Below are 15,780 nucleotides of genomic sequence, written 5' to 3'. Positions count from 1 at the left end.
ACATTAACAGAAACGTTTGCTGATGAACTTTCAGCAGCTTTTTTGCGGAATCGCCCAGATTATTAGTTCCTCTCTTCTTCTTATTTAAATACGAATCTAGAGGTGTCTGTGGTAAAATGTCAAAGTCTTATGGAGCTATACTCTAAAACCTGACATGGCCTGGCCTGACCTCAATGAAAACAATGGGCTGAAGCGTTAATTTCGAATTTTCAGTCAAAAGTTTGAAACCCACTGGAGATTTTTTAATTTTTACCTTTCCAAATAACATATAACACCTTTTTATGGCCATTATTATTGAAAATTATTAACCAGAGAAAGTAATTTAATTATTATCCACGATAATATCGACAGGTATCCCAAACCACCTGGCTCTGCTTTCTATGATTTTTATTTTACATTTTGTACCATAATGCACTTCATTTTTATTTATTTGAATCTGTGTAAACCAGACCATGGCATGAGTCTTGTGTTACATTAAAATGGATTGTAAACCATCTTGCTTATTATTTTACATCTGACACTCCAAGGAACTATTGCAAATAACAATAATCTATAGATATGCCGGAAAAGATCATTTTTGAAAGTGTGTGAAAAGAAACTGACTATGGTAAATCTTAAATACTAAATAAACGATGTTCAAATAGGTTAAAAAGAGATTACTCCTAAAAGAGTTAGTTGATAATGGGATTTGGGCTCATTTAAGGGTGGTTATATTCCCTATTAAGACACACGTGTTAAGAAGAGGAACTTTCGAAATATTTATATCTAGAATCTGAGGGCTTCTATCAATCAAAATGTGACCACCAATCATCTGGATAATAATTAAAGTATGCCGATGATATAGTAATATATATAATTTCTGTTCGAGTACGAGTATGTTTAGAATTGTATTCAGAAGAGATAGAACTGATCTATAATAACCAAGCGGGTTTCTAATTTAGACCACATTTTTATTCAATACGTTGATTAAGTGTAAGAAAAAATTGTTCTCTGTTTTATAGATTTCAAACAGGCAGTTCACACAGTTTGAAGAAATGGTTCTTAAATTATGGTATCAATGGTAAATGTTTTAAATATATTACAAATATGTTAAAAGGTATTGAATCACTCATGAAGATAAATGGCACGATATCCGACTTTATTTCTTGTAATGTTGGAGTCCATCAAGGAGTACATTTGTCACCATTTTTGTTTTCATTGAACATAAATGATTTAGAAAATTATCTTGTTGAAAAAAATATCGCTGGTCTGCAACATCAATAGAACAAAACTTTTATATAAATATATATATATAACTGCTTGTACTTCTTATGCAGACGGATACTGTTATCTTGCGATGATTTGCAGAACGCACTGAATGAGTTTGAAAGTTATTGTAAAGAGTGGAAATTAAATGTTTATATAGATAAAACAAAAGTATACTGTATATTGATTTTTTCCAAAAGAGTAATGGTTGTACATGTATCTGTATTGAATAGTATTGAACGTGTTGACCTAGTTTTTAAAGCACATTTTATTTTTGGCATAGTCAGTCTTTAAATATTGTTAACCAAAAATGGGTTTCAACAGAGATTACAAGATCAATTTATTCAGAAGTGGCATGCTGATATGAATAATTCATCAGAAGGATTTAGATATAAAATTTTTAAAACAAATTTTAAATAGTTAAATATAATTATAACTGATTCCTTTATGAATTCAGTATGTGACATCTCTAAGTTGAACATACAAAAATTAGGATGCAAACGCCGGGTAAGTTAACAACTACTCTTTCAGATTTTACAAATACAAATTTTTGTTTTTGAATTTGAAAATGTTGAGTTCGTTGTAAAAAAAAAAACAAGAAGAAGAAATCTGCAAGTCTGTGCTTATTATGATGTCCCTGCTTCTAAAAAGAATGGTCACCATTAGCCTAAATAACATATGAAATTGACTTTGTACAAAAATGAAGCTAACCATACATCATGTCATGTTAAAACAAAGATCATGTTCAAAGTTCAGATATGTCAGAAAAGCAAACTAAAATTTGTAATGGACAGACACACAAGGTGAAAATGTATACCCCATTAGGAGTGAAAGTATCATTTACCTAATCAAAATGAAAATCAAACTTGCCTTTCCTAAAACCAAAAACAACAGTTACTGTAGAGCAGCTTTAAACTCTTAACTAAGAGATCAACTCAAAAACAGGGTCAACAAAAACAAGATATCTGTGAGTCAATAATCACTAGTGATAACCCCTGCTCTGATGTGAATATGCAAAATAAACAAAAATCGTCATTTAACGGAAGTTGACATCCGATTGGAACAATAATTATATCCCACAATATGATACATGTATTCCTAAACAAATACTGTGTTATAATTTCAAGCATCTGCAATAAATAGTTGCTGAGAAATCTTTGACGAAAAATTGTTTAAAAATTTAAGCTAAAATTAAATAAAATTGTCATTTAACAGGAAGTTGATGTTCGATTGGTACAAAAATGTATCTTACCATATGGCATGCCTAAACAAATGGTTTCTTAAAATTTCAAGCACCTACAATTATTAGTTGCTGAGAAAAATGTGACAGAAATATTTGTCACGGATGGACAGACAGACAAACAGACACACAAGGGTAAAACAGTATACCCCCAATTCTCCTTCGGAATGGGGGTATAAAAAGCTGCAGAGGGTTTGATAAAGGGTCCCAAGGCTTTAAGCTAGGTGAAACCCCCCTGTCCATGTGATGGCTTTAATCATGTCGCATCTGAACTGATCAGGGTCATTATAACCTCTCCACAACCTAATTACCAGGGTGCACGTATGAGCTTTTGGTAGAAGGTATTGAGAGTTCTCATTGAAGGTGATTCGAAGTTTATGATCGAATCCCAATGGAGGCACTTCAGATGCTCCAGTCCAAAATGCTAATAGATCCTCCAAGGAAACTTCAAGAATGCCAGCTGAAAATATTTTAAAGGTGTTTTATATAATTTATATGTGTAATGTAATTTATTATACAAACTTTGCGGGGAAATACAAATGTACATTAAACTTTTTTTATAACATAAATCTACCTTCACAGTCGGAGCAAAAGGATTCGAAGCAATAAATTGCTTCATCTTCTTGTTGCCGATGATTGGAACCCACTGGGCTAAATTCTATTTTGTACATTTGTCTAAGCCCACTAAATGTCAGATGGTTAACTGGATTGGGGGTGAACAAAGTCTTGAATTCTTTAGCTGCCCTCAAAATTGCAGAGGTATGAAAGTTCCCAACTCTATTTAGACCATCGATAAACTGGGAAATTTCACTGTGTACCCTGAAAAAATTGCACACAATATTGAATATGGTATCAATAGCTTTTAAAATTGCATCAAATGTTTGTAGCTTTAGAGAGAGAAAGAGAGAGAGAAATATGTCGCTCTGATGTTAATAATTTCATGAAATTAATAGTTGCTGTGAAATCTTTGTGTCACATAAGCCTTATTAATGGAATATTTATTAAAATATATTGATATTTAATAAACTCATTCATAAATCATCACCATTTTCATCATCTATAAGACAGTGAATTAAAGAACATTGGAATTTACATATCATTCATATTCATGGTGTTTTACATTCCTTGGTTGAGTTGGGATTGTGAAAGGTCAAAGGTGTTTGGGTCATGTGAGAGCTGTATGATGGGTTGTTATTTTGAAATAGTAGTGAATAGGTAGTTTTACAAGTTTTAGACTTAAATTAAGTGCACATGCTTGGTGCCAAATTCCTGAACTAATTCATTTCACCCCCAGTCAGCCAAGAGAAAGGAAGATCTCCTTCTCCATATCATATCATAATAGTAATATAAAACAACTATCATTTTGGTAAGTTTGTTTGCCACAGTGTTAAAGTTATGTGATGAAATAATCAATTATTCAAAACATAAATTAATCATATTCAAACATCTAAAATTGTTATACCCCTGTAAAACAGTTACTATATAACTCTATACGAAAAAAAGTCCAACATTTTGACTGTAAGTGGACTGGAACTGTTGGATTGGTACTGTTAAAATTGACTGTTAAAAAAGACTTGACCGGTGATGTCACATTCCGCGAAAACGTGTTATTGATTAGAAGGGGTAAAACAAAACAGTTGTTGACTGTGTCTCGGGCAACAGTTGCATGATCTGTCGGACCGGCTCGCAAACTTTTCATATTCAGGGGTTCAATGTATTTTGTCAAAATCTATATACTGGTATATGTAAAAGAAGACAAATATAGCTCCGTCATATGGAGTTGGAGATGAATTACATGATAATGATATATGGAGTGTGCAATTTTTAATTTACCTGAAATATATTTCATTTTTGAACAAGATTTTCAACAGTTCATCCTTTCTATCAATCTTCAGATTGTATGGTGCAAGGCCTTGATTTAGAAGCCAATCGCTGTTTTTGGATAATGCCTCTTCAAATTGTTCCTCTGTTGTTGCCTCTTGAATCTAATTATAGATGAGATAATAAACATTGCATTATACAGTAATTTACCAGCAAATATATGTATGTAAAGTAATATCCATTTGAAATAAAATACTAATTGTTCTGATCTATACCATTATTGACCTATTTAAACATATTGCACAATATTATGGGCATAATTTAGAGGCAAAGATGCAAGAGTGCGAAGGCGAAAGTGTGAAGATGCAGAGGCGCAATAGTAGTATATTGCTCCTTCACCCCTGCATCTTCACCCTAAAGGCGAAAGTGAGAAGGTATTGTTGATTCCTTATTTTATGCAACTTTTTAATTTCGAGACTCAACTGTTTTGCATTAACGAGGCCGAGTACAGAACGAGTACGCACGCTTTCGCGCAGCGTTTCATTTGTATTGTGACGTCATCTTTTTGCTTGGTTGACGCCATGGCGTGATAGTTTCAACTGCAGATATTCAGCGAAAATTGTTGAAAATATCTCGTTTGATGCGTAAAAATAATGTTATATTGTGGAATAAACATAAATATCTCGAAGTATAAGCTATATTTGGGCTCGGGTCGAAAACGTGAAGAGGGTTCAGCAAGCCTAGCCCTCTGTCACGTTTTCTTAACCCGCCTAAATATAGCTTAATTCATATATTTTAAGACAGTAACCATGTATTTTATATTAATGACCCTTAATATGTGATGTTATTAATTTTTTTATTACTTAAATATGTCTGAATGTTTTAATAATACTAAGAATATCACTTTTTCCGCCTTTGTCAAATAAAAAATAGCCATTATCTGACGAATCTGGGAAATTGGGCATACAAAAATCAACTTTGATAAGACCCCTGGAACAAACCAGGAGGTAAAAGGGTTTTTTTATTTGACAATTTGATGCCTTTTAGCAATAACTTTAATATGTAGAACAGAAAAAGAAATCCCTAGGGCAGAAGTTTTGAAAAAATGTAAAAAATATGCAAAATTGATACATTTCAAGCAAAATCCCATAGGGTCCTATGTTAAAGATGAACAAACTTTGAGATGACCCCCTTAACAAACGTTGTGGTAAATGTCTTATTTTTTAATCTTAAAATAATAATTATATCAGTAGAAATTCATGTAAAAAGTTTCATTCAAAAATCTAGGGCAGAACAAATTAGACCCGGCCTCGTTAAATCGAGAGAATATTAAACCAAGAATCCTGAATTTCTATTAAAGTTACATTTGGTTTACATCCTTAAAAAAAATTTAAAAGCAAGATATTAAAATCAGCAAGATGTGCATCTCGCAATTGGATATTAATTCCTTGCGGTTAATTTGGAATCTACAGAACTGTATGTGTTGCCTCAAACTTTGTTGTATATGAATTATATTTATTGAAATCTTGGTCTAATAAAAACTGTCTAAGCCATTTGCCCTCCAGTTCAATGTCGAAATTCAATCCCAATTTTCCGGGCTTTTCTGACAGAGCTTAAAAAAATGGCTCAAATGTATGGTATTAACATCACTGGATGTAAATTTTTTTTACACAAAATGGAGTCATTTCAAATCAATTTAAGTAACAGCTAACAATCTTATATGTCTCTTCTGTGTTGTATCTAAGGATATATGAGTTTAAGATGGTATGGGAATAAGTACCTCCATATTGTGACACACTACCTATCTACATATAAGCAATAAATTAAGGTATAATTTTATAAATTAAATTCTTACTTAACGGCATAGCACAATTGATTTGCTTGAGCATTCACTATAAATTTGTAGGTCATTGAGTTTGAAACCCACTAGGGCTTTAATAATTTTTACCTTTCCAAAACAATGAACACCTACCTAATACATTCACTGTGTTTTATCTAGCTCTGCAGGAAAGACCTGATAAGTAGCCATTGTGTCAAACATTTTGAGATAATTTCGACTCAAAATTATGTTTGACACTTAAATATATATAATATATATCGCAATATTTTATTTATAAAATACATAAAAACATCTTGAAGATTGTCCCATATGTAAAAATATGCTGAAAAGTGTATTTTAGCAATTAGCGGACTGATCACTATATATAGTTACCTGAAGAAAAATAGCTCTGACATCTGAGTCTACAACACTTGTAAAATCTTGAACGTCAATGTCTCCACCAGTCATTAAAGAAAATAAATCAGTATTGAAAACTGGCAATCCTGGCCCACCATTAAGTATACTCCAGGCCACAAGGGTACCACAGGTTTCGTAGGTTTTTTTGTGAAGAAGACTGATATCATGTCTGAAGACCTTGTTGCTGTCAGGTCCCTCTAATATAGCCTCTTTAATTGCCTTCATCAATTCTCTGAAATGTAAGTAAAGATTTAACATAAAAATTCATTTCTTAAAATATAACATAACTGTTAAAGGTACCCAGTTATTGAAGCTTCACTTATTTAACAAGGGCACCGCTAAGCATTTCCTCGTGACATAAATTGTTGTAGGGGGAAATGCATTATTTAGGAAAATACATGTAAATTTGTCAGATCAAAATAAATATGACAAGTTAAGACCACTTTGAATTCATAATATCTATTTTATCCCAATCCCCAAGATTTGTGGTGTATAAATTGGGGGGGGGGGGGGGGGGGGTTACATTTTCGTGGCTGCACAGTTTTCCTAATCCTTGCAGAAACTCAACACATATGCTTTAAAGTTTAATAATTTACAGTCATTTAGTGATCTTTTAGGTTTCATAAAAGCATGCATGCATAAAGGATCCGTACCGGTATACATTATGAAACGTAGCTGAAGATTTAGCGATCTGTAGTCTGCTCTGATGGACAACCCATAGTAGTAGATAAGCAGCTATTAATAAATATAAATATGAAACAATTTTCGTGTGATAAATGTTCAATACCTGTCAAAGACTCTTTTGAATTTTGGACTAGTTCTATTGTAAGTAATACAGGAAAATTTGTCCGGAAGTTGACTGCTTGTAAATTCGATGTAAATTGGATGACTTTAATCTCTTGCCCGCTTCAACTTTTAACTATGGGCAATCTTCTATATAATCCTCTAATACTACAAAACATTTGTTTTTTACCTTTACTGGATTTAAATACCCAAAAATGTCAAGTTGTTGATTTAAACTGCATACGGTAGTGATTTACTTCAAGTCGTACATAAAATTACCGAAAATGTCTATTGTCAAGTCCATACATAAAATTCCTCTATTAGCTTTCGTTTTTTTACGATAATTAATTTAAAACATATTGAATCAACTGACTTGGAAATCAATAGGGTTGTCCTTTTACCATGCCAAAGAAGTGTACAAAGTTTAATAAATATTAATGAGAGGGTTTTCTTAGAATTTTGCTAAAAAGCTGACAATGGACACACATACATACATACATACAGACACACACACACATCAGCGATGCTATATCCTCCTCTCAACAAATTGCACGAGGGAATAATAAACTGTTTTGCATTAACAAATATTTTACAAATAAGCATTAATTCATAATTTCAGACATTCCAAGACTGTGCAGGCTCAACTCTAAGGCAGATAATTATTCCATTTCTCTAATGTTCTTATTAATACTGGCCCGCTTTAACCAAAATTTTTAAATCAATCAACTCAATCTTCAACTCAAATACTTAAAAAAAAAGTACATGAATTTGAAATCAAAACTAGACTTGAAGCAGAGTTGGGACTTGTGGAAAGTTGGTGATGGTGGGGCCTGAAGATGAATGAATTGATATAAAATACATTTTGCAAAGTATTGGTTTAATAAATCTAACTAACATGTACCTGAAGAATTCTCTTTTTGGACCACCTAAATCATCTCCAATCTCTCCACTGAAACTAACATGAAAAGGCAAGAGGAAGTTGAAATTTGGCCTTGATACTGCTCTAAATGTACTCTGTAAAAGCTTTCCTCTGTGTACTACCACTGAAACTGGTGCCCCATCCTTTAAGTGACTTCTAGCTACCCACCATTTCAATATTCCTTCTAAAGATGGCTCTGGTCTACAAAATACATTCATATTACATTTCAAATGCATTATAAGTCTACAAAGGCAGAAATTAAAAAATTTATTTTGTCTAGCTCTTAAATACTGCTTTCTACCCCCCCCCCCCCCCCCCCCCACAAATAAAAAAATTAATAAATACTTACATGAGAAATTACTATATGTAACTTAAATATACGTACAGTTATGAAATATTTCAAATGAGTTACTGGTTTTCCTTTATTCAAATCTTGTAATAAATAATTGTAACCGTTCTGTAAGATATATTTTAAGTTTTTATTTTGAAAACTATTTCTGTTGTTCTTTCATTTCTATACTCAATAGAGAAATGATTATAGATCTCATTATCCACCCAACACTTTAAGGGCTGAGCATGACATTGGTCACTAAAGGGTATACAAAGTAATGATACTGCATGCATGTGATAAAATGTGGGATTTTGACATTCTGTAATATGTTTGAAATATATGTTCATGTCCATTTGAAATATATATTCATGATAAACATGTATATATTAAAGATTTTAAATTAAACTTAATTATGCATTTAAATCAATTGTAAAATGCATTTATGACAACTTCGTTGCACAAAATAAAAAAAAGAATAGGCTTATGGGCCAGAACAAAAGTTATTGTAAGCAAGCTCTTAATCCAAATTTTAAAATATGACTGAACTTTTTTCCATCAATCTCAAAGACTTCACTATGAATTTTACAAGAGAAACTTTAAGTAAATAAATTACTTACTCGGAACTTTCCAAACTCTCTCTTATAGCCATTTCAAGTTCATGATCGAATTCCGAAAGTCCAGGTTCATGAAGGATAATGATTGGTTCATGTTCTGTCTGGCAGTGAGTATTTGCAGCCGCATGATTTGAAGGAGGAGCATCAACATGAATGTCCGGCAAATCCAAAGCAGCTGATGTTGATGTTGAGGGTCTATCTTCTGAACTTAAGCCCTTAATGTACATAAAATTGACTTTAATTTTTCAAACTAGACAACATTGAGATCATGACCATCTCAAATGGCCCCCCTTAAATATTATGGACAATTGGATGAAAAGAATTTCAGGGAGTTTTACTTTGACTTTTACCTATAACTTAAAAAAAATTTCCAGCTGATATACAACTTCTAATTCAATCTCAGTCCGAGCAAGATTAAGCAAATGGAAAATAATATACAGTCTTGTTATCTACTATATGTCCTTCTCATTGATTTGGTTCAAGGTCACTGCACACCTTTAACCAAAAACAGGTAAAGTATTAGCCAGCAGGGCTAAGTGGAGAGTATATATATGCTCTATTAAAAGAGGGACTTTTGTGTGATCGATATGACCTTGATACTTGACCTTTAAATATCATTCAAGGTCAATGCATATCATTGGATCAAAAGCACACATTGTGGATGAAGAATAGCCAGATTGGAGCAAAGGGAGAGGGGATATGCTCCAGAAAAGTTATCTCAGATGGACAGAAAGATGGATGGACAGACTGATTACTATAGGGTTTCCGCAAAGCAGTGCCCTAATGACTCAATTGAATAGGATTCAATCCATTTTTACAATACATGTAGCATATAAATAAATAAATAAAAAAATCTTTGATCCCTGATAAACACATAAATAGTTTGTTAGGATTATAAGTGAATTAAACTGTGAAATGACATACATTGCATGTATATTTGATACATTGCATGCATGTATTTGACAGTATTGCACTATGAAATTTGATTTCTGTTTGAATGTTTTTTTTATCTTCATAGCATACCAAAAGTTGAATTTGTAATGCTTCATTTAATTGTATTCACATTTTGTTCATAGATGTCAACATTAAGTGGGTTAATTTGACAGGAAAAAATATGATTGTGATCCACATATTTTGATCCCTTAAAATTAGTACAGTAAAAAAACAAAAACTGACTGTTGCATTTTTAGATCTATATTAAAAAGATTCACCATCAAATTTGCACTGAATGTGTTTCTCCCCCCCCCCCCTTTTTTTGGGGGGGGGGGGGGGGGTAATAGTTCTCAGGGTTTGAATGAAAAAGATTTTAAAGTTAAATCTTAAAATATTAAATAGCCCAATAGTTCTTTAAAAGTACAAGTAATTGGTAAAATTCTTCTCCTTTTTATATCTACCTCAATAATGTTCAGTCTCCTTCGTTTAAGTCGGGGGAATGTGACAGTTGGGGTTCCTGTATCTTCTTCATCGGATTCTAGAGCAGTTATCACCCCGCAGCTTGCTTCACCATTGGTTGGCCTTTTGAAACTTTTCTGTACAAAACAAGAACCCTGTAGATTAAATTGCTCACATCTGAACACAGAATAGCACACGTCCTTGTTTCTGTAATAGTTCATCATACAGTATGATAACAACAACACTGCATGTTAATTTTCATCTTAATGTTGGGTATAATTTACCATGGGCACAAGTGCCTGTGCTGTATTTTAGACCACAGATAATCAAAGACAGATATATACATATATATATATATATATATATATATATATGCACACACACACCCCCATACACGTGTCATACATATATACAGATTATTACATAGCAGTTTTAATATCGCATCATATATTACCCAAAGGTCACTGTACATTCACAGGAGACAAACTTCCAGGTTTACCGGTATATTGCACAAGTTAGAAAAGGGTATATTTTCTATAAGACATTTCATACCTATTTACTCCATGGCTATAAGGACAATAGAAAGTTTATTTTCCCTGAGACAGCAACTATTTCTCGAGGCGAAGCCGGGAGGAATAGTTGTTGTCGGAGGGGAACAATAAAAAACTTTTTGGGACTTTAAATGATTCAATCAGATGACCAAAAAGATCATTTTTTATTGTTTCATGAACTCAATTACCTCATATAGATTTTAAACTTTATTACAATGTATAATGTATATGAAATTTCTTCCTTTAATTATGTTGAAAAATTATGGCAAATTAATTTTGATTTGTCTGTAAACTGAAAAGTACATGTAATTGAAGCCTTAATTGATCTGTTCTATGGTGGAATTCCAGTCTATTAATTATGCTAATTTTTTTTTTTTACTGGCATGTACAATTAAATGTATTTAAATCAAATTGAGCCAGTTTTAAATTAGGTCCAACAACCTTATTCTTCCCTTCTTTAACTTTTAAAAATTCTTATAACTCACCAACTCTGTGTGTAAGTAAATTCGCACAGGGGTTTGTAGCAACCTCTAATGATACAACGTCCACTAATGATATAATGTTGCATTAGTGGTCAGGATGTTGACCACTAATGATATAATTTTATCATTAACAAACAACCTAACCGTCCTCTAATGATATGATTTCATATTTATATCATTAGCGGTCAAAAAGCATAACCTCAAATGATATGGAAAAAAAGAGAAATAAGTACTACCCTGACCACTAATGATACACATTTGCTTACATTTTGAATTGCATTAGTGGATGGATTTTCAACCTTTAATGATATAATATGATATAATTTAATAAAAAATAATAATAATAATAATAATACGGTTTCGGTTTTTACCGCTAATGATAGAAATCTGTAATTATATCATTAGCGGACGGTTAGGTTGTTCGTTAATCATAAAATTATATCATTATAGTGGTCAACATCCTGACCACTAATGCAAAATTATATCATTAGTGGACGTTGTATCATTAGAGGTTGCTACAGGGGTTGATTTCATCTTTCTGAAGTAATTTCCAACTGTAAAAGACTCCCCATTCTCGTCGGTCTCTTGAATTGGAGAACCAGAAAAGGATGCCAGATGCACATCTAAGGCATCTAGTCTCAAATCCTGGGCCTCAGACATGCCATTTGGAAAAAAAATATCGGTGATTTCACTTATTAACTGATTCAAAGTCAAGTCTTTGTTAAAATCCACGATCTGTTGACCTCCCCCTTTGCTTGCAGAGATCAGTTTGTATACTCCTGCCCTTATTGAATGTTTCCAGCCAACATAAAGTCTTCGTGTTAACTTTGTTTTCTGATCCTTTTTCGGGCTTTTGGTTCTGCCAGTCTTCCTCTGCTTTTGGAGTTCAAGAAATGTCTTGATGCAACTCATTGGCGCATCACTCACTAAAACATGAAAATGATATTACTTCAAGTTTGCATAAATTGAAAGTATGATTTTAAAGTGATTCTCACCATATTTTTACTTCAGAAAAAATGGGTTTATTGACCATTATATTGTACACGAGTGGTTATAATTTAGGGTAAAAAATACTGACCGCGAATTTTATGTTACTAGTAAGACAAGGTAATTAATTTCAGTGTCTTTTGCAGCAACTGAAGCATTTTCATAGCTCTCTGGCCTCAACAGAAAAGGTTTAATAGGGGGTGGGGCAGAGAGTAACAAAAAATGTATTTATAATACTATTGGTAATATGTTAAAATAAAATTGTTCACCCTATCCTAAAATGTTTTCCTGGGAAAAGCCAAGACTTGATTTTCATCAGATGTTTACAATTCATTCTTAAGTAAATAAATGTATTTGTAACCTTTCTTGTGATTCCGACAAGCTTGCTTAATTTTCAATCTTATTCCGATAGAAACAATTCCAAGTTTAATGAAGTCTTCGTCTGTCATCTCCTCCACTTCATTGATGCCAATCTAAATTGTACAGTATCATGTATGTTTGATCATGCATTTCACAATGGACATAATTTTTAAGTACTATAAAATTACTTAATCAAAAACCATTTGTTAATGCATCAAAAGTAAACAATAATTAAAAAAAAAAAATTAAAGTAGCATCAAATCTGATCACATTAGCCTAATCTGATTAAACTGTGTGTCAGTTGATGTTAAGTGATGTCATTTAATATACGGTAGTAGGCCAGTACTGCATCAATTAATGACACATCCAATCATATTGAAATTCAATTTAACAGAGAGCTTCCAATGTTTCTCCATAAGAAAGATATCAAATTAATATGTTTTTTTCCTTCTAATGACTTTGAACTTGCATAAATGACCTTAGGTCAAAATCATGTAGGAAATAACATAGAAAAATGGATCGAACACAATTGCAGACAGATGGACGAACAAGGTGATTCCTATATTATAGTATATACCCCCAATCTTTGTTTGCAAGGGGAGGGAGTTACTGATTGGTCCACTTACATGTTTAAAAATCAAGATTAGCTAATCCTCTAGAAGATCTTACAAAACTTACCATATTTTCCTCAAAAATCTTTGTGTAATGGCCCAATCCGATTTTTTTAGGATGATGCACAACTCATCAGTTTCAGTTTCTGCAATTAAATTATTTAAGTTTGTAAAGCTATTAATTTCAGCATATAATTACTTTTATATATACATTTGCAGATAAATACATAGTCTTGTAAATGTTAAACAATAGTCTAAAGCTAAATGTATACTTGCTGTGGTTTCAGATGTTGATCACAGTTTTTTTGACATAACCCTTATTTATAGGTCTGGTGTGTGTACATGTATATATTATTATATCGTTTACCTTAACAATTCCAAGGTGTGCATATTTTGTGACGTTTTACATTGGTGTTGCTTTTTGTGTGTGTATTACAAGTATATATTCCATATATTCTGTCAAATTTTAAAACCAAATATTTCCCCAACACATCTAACTTTTATAGATTTTTCACTTACATGCCTCAGACTAATTTTTAAACACCCCCACCAGCCAAGTAAGATGAAATGGTGTGGTCTAAAGGTGTCTTGATCCCAATGTGAATTTCAAATACTTCACTTTCCAAGGTTGGTTAGAACATTTATAGGAAAATATTTGAGGCCATTTCCATGGACATGCAGTTATGCAGCTAATAATATATATATATACACTATGGAGGAATATTTAAACTGTCGTGACATCACACGTGTACTCACATTGTAGATCTAGCTATTTCATATTTCACAAGAATATATCAAAATCTATCTCTTTTACAGTGTGTGTCATTTTTCCGTTCATAGTTTTATGTGTCGATAAAATGACGTAACAATGCACAAGAATTAAGAACTGGCCACTACCGACTCTCGCATTTTGTGTACCATTTACAACTATCGTTTATATGAATATTTACATCATATACTATTGTATATAATCTATGACTGTCTAGTGATCATTACCGTTACATACAACAATAGGCTAAAATGATTCTACATTTCGTTTCATGAAACAGTAAGTATATATTCATCAATAAAATATAGGCCTAACTGTACAAAATAATGCCTACCATCCATTTTAGCGCCGTTTACTCTTTAACGCATGCGTATTTTAACATCCGAGTGCGTTCGGAAAATTTCGGGCGAGTCCGTTACCTGCATCAAAGTTCTATGAAATCAACCGAGATTTGCTGAATGGAATAAAAAAAGGCGAAGGCGAAACCGCGAAGTTGCGACGGCGAGAGTGCGAAGTTGCGAAGGCGAAGGAGCGATACTACTATCGCTCCTTCGCCTTCGCACCTTCGCACTTTCGCCGTCGCATCTTCGCGCTTCGCCGTCGCATCTTCGCACTTTCGCCCTTTCGCCGTCGCACCTTCGCACTTTCGCCGTCGCATCTTCGCGCTTCGCCTTCGCAACTTCGCACTCTCGCATCTTCGACCTAAAGGCGAAAGTGCGAAGGTCGAAGTGGCCCCATCGGAACACCATACGATACAGTTCGTTCTGTTTAAAGACTGTGTACGTTGGTGTCATATGCCAAGAATAATATGAATAAAATATAAAAGAATAGATAAAAGAAGAGCAAATCAAGTAGCGGCTAAATGTTTACAGTTTCGTCCGAGGTAATAGACTCACCGCGTTCTTAGAAGACAACGATTTTGTTGATTAACAAAACGGGGTTCGACAAAGATCGTGTCTGGATGACATTTTTTAAATGAGAATTATTCCAGTATTGACGGCAACTTTCACAACGATATTTAATAATACAGAATTGTGCGTTCGTACAAACGACAAGTTCAGTAGCAATGTTTGAGTTCGACAAGGACATAATTCATCATATATTTATAAATGTTCAAGCTGTAAAAATTTTAAAAAAAAGGAGTCTAAATCGACAACTTAAGTCTGCTTCTATACGCTGATGATACTGCTTTAATTTCCCGCTCAGAAAATGACATGCAACACATGTTGCCTGGTTCAGAAAATGGCAGTTATGGATTTATTCGCAAAAATCCAAGGTTGTTCACTTTCATCAAAATGAAACAACCTCTAGGGACTAATAATAATCTGGACAATAATTTCTGGACAACGGGGGTTTCTTACAAATATGATTTTAAAGTGAACGCTAAAAATCTAGCCAAGTCTGTAGGACGTGTCCTCTGGTCCGTCATCTCCAAAATC

At 33.0% G+C, this 15,780-nt stretch overlaps 1 protein-coding gene across 1 annotated transcript in view; it reads right to left on the bottom strand.

The window, feature by feature from the left end:
• The window catches only part of LOC105331626 (uncharacterized), a gene marked incomplete in the record, with an annotated part of 138,533 nt that extends 123,672 nt beyond the window's left edge, over window positions 1-14,861 (bottom strand). Inside the window, 12 exon segments of the mRNA XM_066069649.1 lie at window positions 1,676-2,945; window positions 3,060-3,304; window positions 4,319-4,470; window positions 6,519-6,774; window positions 8,227-8,445; window positions 9,193-9,404; window positions 10,584-10,718; window positions 11,618-11,651; window positions 12,141-12,540; window positions 12,963-13,074; window positions 13,640-13,718; window positions 14,676-14,861. Coding sequence (XP_065925721.1) covers window positions 2,701-2,945; window positions 3,060-3,304; window positions 4,319-4,470; window positions 6,519-6,774; window positions 8,227-8,445; window positions 9,193-9,404; window positions 10,584-10,718; window positions 11,618-11,651; window positions 12,141-12,540; window positions 12,963-13,074; window positions 13,640-13,642 — 2,013 coding nt within the window.
• Window positions 14,862-15,780: the final 919 nt, after the last annotated feature.

Source organism: Magallana gigas, chromosome 8 (assembly GCF_963853765.1).
Source record: "Magallana gigas chromosome 8, xbMagGiga1.1, whole genome shotgun sequence".
NCBI lineage: Eukaryota > Metazoa > Mollusca > Bivalvia > Ostreida > Ostreidae > Magallana > Magallana gigas.
Note: the sequence above shows the minus strand (reverse complement) of the source record. Positions and strands in the feature narration are given on the sequence as shown.